General features: G+C 37.0%; 1 protein-coding gene across 3 annotated transcripts; it reads right to left on the bottom strand.

The window, feature by feature from the left end:
- Window positions 1-123: 123 nt before the first annotated feature.
- On the bottom strand, window positions 124-10,086 carry LOC137139416 (uncharacterized). Of its 3 annotated transcripts, XR_010916321.1 has the most exons (6): window positions 9,111-10,086; window positions 7,044-7,347; window positions 4,778-4,911; window positions 2,544-2,632; window positions 2,383-2,447; window positions 124-1,304 (listed from the first exon to the last, which is right to left on the bottom strand). XR_010916321.1 is itself a non-coding variant. In XM_067526615.1 (3 exons), the coding sequence occupies exons 1-2, from the start codon at window positions 9,697-9,699 to the stop codon at window positions 7,058-7,060; spliced, it is 879 nt and encodes a 292-aa protein (XP_067382716.1). In that variant the 5' UTR covers window positions 9,700-10,086; the 3' UTR covers window positions 4,079-4,911; window positions 7,044-7,057. The 3 variants fall into 3 exon arrangements, 1 of the variants encoding a protein (XP_067382716.1); XR_010916322.1 differs by lacking the exons at window positions 124-1,304; window positions 2,383-2,447; window positions 2,544-2,632 and adding an exon at window positions 4,079-4,564; XM_067526615.1 differs by lacking the exons at window positions 124-1,304; window positions 2,383-2,447; window positions 2,544-2,632 and having other exon boundaries at window positions 4,079-4,911.
- Between the last annotated feature and the right edge of the window lie 48 nt (window positions 10,087-10,134).

Genomic DNA, 10,134 nt, shown 5'->3' with positions numbered 1-10,134 from the left:
GCGGTTGTCTGTCAGTTTTACAACTTTCTAATTTGTGTCTACTAAGTAATGTGACGAGACAGAATTTGACGGAGGTTTATCTCACTGGATACTCATATTACCTGGGTGGAGAAGCAACAAGACATGCTGCAGCTTGTGGTTGAACGGTTGACTCAAGATTTTGTTTCAGTTCAATCATACGATATCTGGGAAAGAATACCTGAGCATGCAATAATAACAACTGTAATTTTAGAAATTTATACGATTTAGAAATATTTGTCAGTTATTATAAATGTCTGCAAATTACAGTAGATAAATAACAGTCTTGCTGCAGTGGATAAAGTTGATTTAAATCCCTACATTGAAATGGTATGTGTAAGGATGCCATACCATCCATAAACATAATAGTCCAAAATGGTAGGTAAAGTTAAAAGGGGGGGAAAAATTTTAAACTTTTTGCCATTTTGAAATAAGGTAATCCAAACTTTCAAACAATCAGAGGAAAAAAAGACAAACTAGTTTTTAAAAGGGTTTAAACATGTCAATGTAGGGGATCAGTGGGGAGGGGAAAGGTAATTATTAATGGTACAAATAATACCTTTAAATGTGAATAGTTCTTAAAGATTCTTGCTTTTGCGAAAGTATACACTGATGAAAAGTTTGTGGTGAATGTCAGTCAGCTCTATTATAAAGTTTGACTGTAGATCCAATATGTTCTTTGTAAGTGCAAGTCACTAGTTTGCTAAAACTGAAAACTTTACATTGGTGCCTTCGCATTTTTTTGTAGAGCAGTATTAAACTGCATCCTAAATGCATTTTAGCTAGGTGTCCCTAATAAACTGAAATGTGTTCTAGGTCCTAATTTACAAATCAGTTTCTTTGTACAAAATTATGACATTCAAGGTCCTTAAATATAAACATGAACCAAACTTGGAAAACTAAAGCTTCTCCCACAGTCTTGATTGCACTGACTTATTCAGAATTCATCTCCATTTTCATTTTAGAGAAGTGGGAACACTGTTTGATTCCAGTCTGTCCAGTCCGATAACATACTGCATCAGCACTGTTAATTACTACATTACTAAAAGTATATTTAATGACAAAGTGTGGGAGTGACACTCAGGTATTGCCCATCAGAGAACCAACCACCACTCTCTCTCCACCTACCTCACCTTCTTTCTGGCTGCGGCTGCTGGTCTCTAGAGAGGATCAGGTACTCTGCCAAATCCACCGGACTTTCCAGGCTGAAACCCAGACGGACTGATAGGTCTTCTCCTGTGGTCACACCTGCCTCACATCATCCATCATGTCACATGCAGATGTTCCTAATTAACACACAAAGACTCCATTTACAAGAAAAATTTGCTGATGCCGCCATTACTGCTGCAACTACTATATTTGCTAAGGGCAATAACCCAGTAAAGTCTAATTTGATGAGAAAAGTTGTGTAAGATGTGGTTTCATAGAATGACTGATGTAAAACGCCCAAACTAGCCAACAAAATATATAATTGAACTCGTGTTGAAACAATAGAAACATAAGCATGTAAATTTGTTTTCCGTAGAACCTTTTCAAGGCAGAGCTCAGTTTAAAATGGGGATATCTTCATCAGTAGCTACCATCCAATAGTTATTAATTCAATACTGCACATTTCAGCTGCACAGTAGAATTTCATTATCACACTGATAAATTCTAGCAATTTAAGCCAGAACTTTACGGCTTTATGAACTCAAAAGCAGAATCTGAGGCTTTTGTTGATTTTTTTTTCCCCTGCAATTTGTGTGCTGTGATATTTAATGATGCCTTTGTGGAGGGTCAAAGTGAATCTGCTGTGACAAGAAACTTTGGACATGAGTCAGTTTTACATCTCCACCCCACTAAACACCAAAGATCTTAAGGTTTTTTTGTTAACAGCAGCACATAGATTCTGCATTACATCACTAAAAGAGACACAAAACATCAAATAATAAATTCACGTTGTTTCCTTTTGAATGTACCCAATTACCATTGCTATTATACCATATACCAGCATGAAAAAAACGAATATCCTATCTGCTCAAAGTCAGTTTTTGTATGCGACGTGGGTACTTTTTAAATTAGCAACAAATAAAAAAGTTCAAGTGAGCTAGAAGAGAATGTGTAACGTAATGGGGTTGAAATATATTAATTAACTTGGCAGAAATAAAGTAAGTAGACAGGAAGAAACAACAAATAAACACAGACAGAAATAAGCCAAAACTACACAATTACCATTAGGATGTACAGTATGCAGTGTAATTTTTTTGGTTACTTTTTAGTGATACAGACATTTGAGACAAAATAAACTCAACTAGGCACAGTTAGGCATTTTAAACATCAAAATACATGATAAAAATTAAAAGTGTAAGTTGAAAGTGTTGTTACCTTCAGTCTCGAGTCTCCCGCTGTGGATCATCGTGGATCGATCAGGTCATTTGCATCATAGGGAACTAACAGAAGCAATGAAGCAGTTGCAGTCCTTTTTTTTTTTTTTTAAATTAAAATGTATATTGTGAACTAAAAAAAAATAAATAAAAATAACTCACCTACACAAAGTGGCATTTAGCCACATAGATTTGATTTGTCCAAGTTTTCTACTCCATACCAATGAATTTAATATGAAAAAGATATTAATCTGTAATACCAACAGGTGAAAAACTGCATTATTTAAAACATTATCACAAACATCTCTGTCCATAAATCTGGATAATCCACAGAACACACAGACAACTGTGACTTTTTTTTAAAACACAAAGTATTGCTAAAGGGAAGTGCACACATGGCTTGTGACCATGAACTTATTTTCCTTACTATATATAATCTATATCTATATCTATATAGATATATCTATATCTATATAGATATATAGATATCTATATATAGATCTATATCTATATCTAGATCGATAGATAAACACACATTTTAATTTAAATTCTGACAACTGATAGATTTCTCACAAAAAACAGTTGGTGAAATTGTTCAATTGCAAACAACTTAGCAAAAGCATATTAGCATGTATAATTCAAATATATTTGCAATAAAAAATATAAAAAACAAACACGAGTAGCTGCTGTGTCTCCAGGCGGGAGAGTAGGCACAGAGGGAGTGGACAAAGGAAGAAAAGGAGGAGTTTTTCTTGATCAGGAGAAGTGAAAGTGAAATGAATCTCCATAGTATTTAAAGAGGAAGTTTGGATTCCCAGAGCTGTTGGCAGACGCGACCACCGAAGGGGACACTGCTCAGAGAGGACGGTAAGCTGGACAACTTTTATTTCACTTATACTGTCACTGTAAATAATTGTGTATCATTTTGTCGGCTGCTTGTGTACTTTCACTTTGCCTTCTCCTATTCTTTTGTCTGTGTCAGTGCCTGTCCTCATTGCATCTTTGTTTTTCTCCTTTTTTGACTAGCTTTAAATCTTTGACCTTAAACCGTTTCAATCCAATCTCGCTTTATTGCTCATAAGGAATCTTTGACCCATCATTCCTGTCATTGTTAGGGAACTAAAATGCATCTAGGTTTTCTCACCAACGGTTGAAGTTTTGTTAACTGAAAGTATAGTGGCGGTTCGGTTTATAAGTCACCTATTGTTCCTACTGCTGCTTTATTTTCCAGGTTTATTAGAAGTTTTTAAAAATTAAAAAAAAAAAACAACTTTATAATCAGGAAGAGTCAATGAGTGCAATGTAATGCTCTTCCTTAATTTTCAGCTCTCCTTCCCTTTATCGTACTATCAGCTCTTCCTTGTCAGTCTGACCTCTCATGCCCGATCTCGCTTGCTTTCTTTTTCTCTTTGCCTCTCAACAGATAATACAAAACAGGTTTTTCAAGATGGGACATTGATACAAAGCACTATTTTTAAATGTGTTACTGTAGGCAATACGTCTACATCTTCTGCTTCACTATTTAGTGCCATTTGGTCTTGTTCTCTGCATTTCAAAGGCTGATATGTGGAGCCACAGGCATGTTTGAAATATATAAGCCATTTAATTTTCTCCAGGAGAAAAAAAAAAAGGTTATTCTTGCATTTGTATCTTGGGCAAAATGGAAGATTTAAAACTTTTATTAATGTGCTTTTATAAAAAAAAAAAATGTACACAATTTTTTTCAATTTTTTCTTTTTTCAAAAAAGAAACACTGAAGACTAATGTGCTCAAGATCAGATTTTCTGTTAGTGCCACAACAAACGGAGTTTGGTTTTCACAAGTTGCTTAGTCTTATTTCATTGATTTTGTGGTGTTTTTCTGCCAGTTCTGAAGATGTTTTAAAGTAAAAAATACCCAAACTGTTTTCAAAAAAATTGATGCAAATAAATTATCAAAGCTGAAAGAATGAAAAAGAAGCAAAAATATTTTCAGAGTAAAATCTGACTTCTCTTAATTTTTTTCCAGTTCACTTTGCTTTTAGCGGTTATCAGCTGCAAAGAAGCAAAAGATTGTTCTATGCTTCGTTAAAACAAAACAAAACAACGATTTTACATTTACTTCAAACATAATTAAAACCACAGCTTACAGAGCCATGGTTTCATTACCTTGTATGAATCATTGCTGGAGGTGTGAAACAAAGTCTATGGAAAACAAACACTTAGCCAGAGGAAACCCATGTGTTGCAAATGCTGAGAACTTTGTGCTCATGCTTGAAACAACGCACACTTATAAAGTTAATGAAATTGTGCAGGAGAAGGGCCTTTGAATGAATTTGATATATGATTTAAGGTGATTTAAAGAAACAATTAAGACATTCAAAGGTGTTTTGCCAGTGTAAAAATAGATTTAAATACCTGAATAAGAAAGAGGTTACATCTTTACTTGCAGTGAACAGACCCGCTAAGACAGAATATAAACCATCCTTTGGCTTAGTGACTGGTTTCAAACTTAAAGTTTCTTAGCAGTAGAAGAAAACACCAGACATCATCTGTAAAGAAAGCACAAGTGGATGTAACTAGCACGTGCATTTCATTTACATGTCATTTCTAAACCACTTTTTAAAAAATGCAGGTAAACTACTTAACATTGCTCTATTCTTTCAGTCTCTGCAGAGCCAAGTCAATTTTCAAATTCACCTTTTTCTTCTCTTTTCAGCCGTGCTGTCCTGATTAGGCCAAAGCAGAGCCCTGAGGTTTATTTTGGTGGGTGGGATTGTAACGGAACCCATAATGCAGCTGTGATTCTGAGCTCCAGCTGGTTATGGTGTCCGTTTCCATCCCACAATGCACAGGACATCCTGAGCAGACAGGCTGATGGTGAACAATTTATCACAAGAGGGTACATGATCGGAGCGTCCTCATCATATCTTTACCTTGCAACTGCATAATACAGAGTTTTTCTAAAGTCATTTGAAGTCATCGTTTCAGTTAAAACTTTATTGTTCTGCAAGGAAATAATAATAATAATAATAATAATAATAATAATAATTCCAAACAGTATAATCACTGGTAACTATACAGAACTGTAGAAAACTATCTACAATATAAATACACATCTTGGAACAAAACCATCTATTTAGCTTATCTGTTGTTTACACCTCTGATTCATAAAAGCCTTTGCTAACTACTGATTTGTTTCTGTTGAATCACTAAAGAAAGTGAAACAAACACCAGAAATTTTTTTTTTCTCTGAACAGACTCTCTTGGTGTGTTATGACTGAATTTCAGTTTAATATCGGATGCTGAAGGTGTTTTTCCTCAATGACACGTTTTCTCCCGGATTGCTGACCACAGTAAACGCAACCGGGAATTTCGTGTCAGCCACGAAGGACACCTAGAACACCGACTCGAATGCTAATCGTTGTAGATTTTCAAGTTAAAAAGTATATCGCTACATTGTTTTTGCTGTATTGTAATTTTCTTGAACATTTCTAATAAATCCCAGAATTTAAACTCAATTTAAAGTCAATATGTAAAGTCTTAAAGCATCCACTGTACATTATGTCTGATCTGTGCTAAAACTAGAAGACCACTGATGAGCAGCTTTGTCTACCACTGTTACAGTGTCTATAATTGAACTGTGGTTTCTTCTGTATCATTTTACGTCATTGTCTAAATGTCAATTTTCAAAAAAATCATCACTGGTGTTGGGCAGTAAATGAAATACTGTTTTATTCTACAATGTACAACACTCTAGTTTGTTTCGCTGCGACAGCTGAGCAAGTGTACAGTACTGCAATCTGATCGTTTAATGTACAGCAAACCAGCAACTGGGAGAAGTAGCTGGAGACGAAATAAGACTAAACCTGAAACAGTGATTCCTATTCAATAGATTGTTATGCCTGTTCTCTAGCGGTATCAGAAAATGTATGTGATACGAACATCTTTACATTTGGGGCTGTTTTGATATTCTACATATGATTATATATTTAGTTTAAAGGTTAAAATTCCCAGCCTATAAAGCCAATTTAATTCAAAGTGACTTATGGCTGTCCAGTAGGACACTGAAGGAGTTTAAAAAGGGAGAGAGAAGAAAAATTAAGAAACGTCTATTACAAGAAATTCTAAGAGCAATACAATAAAATATTTAGTCAATAAGTTGTTTTTAAAATAGAATAATGGTGCTACAATTGATGATTATGGTGATGTGTTTAAATTAATGTTTGTTACCTAAAACTACTTGTATCCATAGCGACTTACAAGTAAGTAGCAGACACTAGGGATAACCAACTCGGGGGTTCAGTGTCTCACCCAGGGACACTTTGTTCGACAGTGGTTCGAACCACTGTCCTTGAGGTTTGTGGACAACGACTCTACCAACTGAGTCTCCCCCTCCCCTCCCCCTCCTACCTCTGCTCCTTTCATCTCAACATTGCCCACTGTTTACAGTGCTGTGTACAACTTAACTAAACAGATGAAATCAAAGTAACATGAGCAGTAAATCAGAATAGAGCATGAGGTCTGATAGTTTGAAGATTAAAGGCATCAGGATCTGAGGTAATTTTCCTCGCATTGTTGTGAAATACAGTGAGAATAAAAAGAAAATGGGTTAGGCACTAATCAGCTGGTGGAGGAGAGATTCACCTATAGCTGAATAACTTGGTAGTTTGCTGTCACTCACACACAAAGAGTCAGTCACTGGCCTGAAGATGCCGATGATGAGGGGAACCTAGAAAAAATTCTGTCTACAAGTTCAAGGTGTCTCTCATGGTTTTCTCGACTGATCCTTTCATGCATGGCTACCAGCTGACTCATTAGATTGTTCTGCATTTCCTTCTCGTGGTCCATTAACCTCTGCAGCCGGGCGTCCTCCTGTGCCTGCATGGCAGCGTCCATCTCTTTGAGCTGGGAGACAGTCGCTGACACCAAAGTGGAGACTTGATCCATTACAGTCGTTTTCTTTTTTTTCGATCGAACAGTGTATGCTGAAAAAAAAAAAACACAAGGAACTTGTCAAAGAAAGATTATTTTTACCGTCTGTTTTGTGCTTCAACAAATTGGGCTTGAAATAAAACAGTGTTATCAACTTTAAGAGCTGACTTTTGGCTAGGAGGTGACATTTCCTTTCTATTCAGGAGTAGAGCCAACAGCAGCAATTATTCATCATAAAAGAACATGGACATGGTAAATGCAAAATAATGTAACATAATAGGCATCAAAAGAGTTAAGTTGTGGTGATTTGTTTTTTAATGTATCTAAACAGAAATTTCTCCAAATATCAAAAGAATGGTGAAAATAAGTGGCTGAGAGAGACTTTTAGCACATGTGGTTTGATCCAAACTGAGCATAAACAGACACTGTGTCATTTATTTTAAGACGACAAATTGCTTCAGACAAGTAGTTCTAATATTTTGGGGGTTGTTTTAAAAACCCAAACCTGTGGGAGCAAATGACTACTAGCTCACATTCAAGTCCACCTTTGCACAGTTTATTATTTGCTCAAAATATAATTCCAGTCCTGGTCCTATAGGACTCAAAGGCAGTAGAAACATCACTGCTCCTGCTTGTTAAAAACAGACATTGGTCTTTCATAGTGAAATCAAAAGGCTCTAAATATAAGAGCTTTGATAGAATTTAGATTGTGTAAGAAGATTTTAAACAGATTTGATCAAATCTAGTTACACTCTAACACTAGTCCTTTGTGAGATCTGGGACCCTGCAAAAAACAGTAGTGAAAAGAGTTTGACCAGCTTTTTAGACATTACATTTTTACGGAATAAAATTTCACTGGCAATGTTTTCTCTTATCTGATATTGTGTACTTCTACTTAGTTTACTTTAGCCTCCAATTTAAATAACTTTGCTGGTGCTGAAACTTTATTATCAATTTATCCAAGACTTTATGGGCAATTCGTAATGAAAAACTGGCTGCAATGGCTCAGAGCGCTGCACTGCATATGTATGGGAAAACTAGAGGTTGTACATGTAGTAGAATGTCTGTCAGGTTTGGTTATCAGAAAATTGGATCTAGCCTGCTACTGCATTTCACACTAGCTGTTTTTCATCTTGGCCTCCTGCAGTACATGTACCAGAAGATTGAATTATGCCAACTGGACTTTTTTCTTGGTTATAAATGTTTCGCTACGTATCCATAAACCCCAAGACAGGGTTCTTAGGTATGGCCATCTTGATGGATGGATGAAGTGGTCTTAATCTTCCTGGGAATGGATGAAAGGAGCCCCATCTTAGGGGTTCCTAGATCCCACCTGAACAAGCCTATTCAGGCCAGGGTGGAACAAAGCGTACTCTGGTAGACATAACACGGTTCCCTAGCCACTTTATTCGGACTGTAGAAGCTGCTTGGATAAGTAGCGAAACATTTCTAACCACTGAGAAAGTAGTGTAGTTGACATGATTCATCTTCTGATACACGTTGTAGAGGAGGCCAAGATGAAAAACAGCTAGTTTCACATGCAGAAGCAGGTTAGGTCATAATCTGGACCTTGTGTTTCTGATTATCCAAGTCAACTACAGCACATCCAGAAAGTATTCACGGCACTTAACTTTTGTATTTTTGTAGAATTTAGGAAAATAATTAATTTGATCCATTTTATAATAAGGCTGTAACATAAATGTGAAAAAAGTTTAGTGCTGTGAATACTTTCTTGATGCACTGTATTTACATTCACGTCTGGACTCATCTTGTTATCGCTCCAAACACAACAGTAACAAACAATACAGACACTTACTGGAGTTGATGGTGCGGAATTGCTCAGGCGGGCTGTACTGGTCCTCGTCGTCCTCTGCCTCCACTGGCGCCAGATGTTTGCTGATCTCTTTATCATCAACTTCGTCCCAGAGACCGACTACGACCTCATGATGCTCCTCGCTCATGGGAGGAGGCGGCGGCGGCGGTGACTGTGGTGGTGGCGGCGGCGGCGTCGGAGGCGTCTTTGGTGGGGGCGATGGCGGCGGAGGAAGAGGTAGCGGTGGGGTTGTGGATGCAGGTGGCGGCGTTGGACTCCGTTGCCGTTTCACCGGATTACCCATGGAGGGATTACCGAAAGCCCTGTGGCACTGTTCGTAAAACGGCCAGTCTACGCGGTCGATCCCACAACGAGTCTTCTGCTGGTGGTATTTCAAGTACTGTTTCCTCAGTGCTTTCAGTTTGGTAATGACCTGCATGTGTGTCCTGTACACCCCCCTCTCCGCCAGCTGTTTGGTAATCCTCTGGTAGACTACAGAGTCCCTCACCGTGCCCGTGATCCGGTTACGGATCCCCTCCAACTCTCGCAGGGTCAAAAGTTCTTTAATTTCACTCTCCTGCCAGTTGTGCATCTTCGTTTCTAATGTAAAAGATTGCAGCTGAAGCGTCTCAACTTACTACAAACACCTCCCTTGTATATTTGCGCCCTTTACGTCACATTACAGCGCCGGAAGTGTGCTCAAAAGTTTATTGTACACAGTAAAGTTACCAATAAATAAATTGTTGCTTTAAGCAAATTTAAATTTTTAAAATGTGAAGTTTACCTCCTGTCTTAAAGCAAATTTATAGATATTATAGATTTCCAAAATTTACATTCATGCCCTGTACTTTAAAAACCCTTGGTGATAGAACCCAAAATGTCGACATCCTCTTCTACAATAATTCATTGAGTATTTGTTTTTGAAAGTTATAATATTCAGATTTGTGAATAGAATCAAACAGAGGTGCCAAGAAAAAAAGATCCATCCGTATTACTTTTTGCACATGGAATAATTTTTTTTAATTTT

Source organism: Channa argus, chromosome 13, assembly GCF_033026475.1.
Source record: "Channa argus isolate prfri chromosome 13, Channa argus male v1.0, whole genome shotgun sequence".
NCBI lineage: Eukaryota > Metazoa > Chordata > Actinopteri > Anabantiformes > Channidae > Channa > Channa argus.
This window is presented reverse-complemented; position numbering and strand designations above follow the sequence as displayed.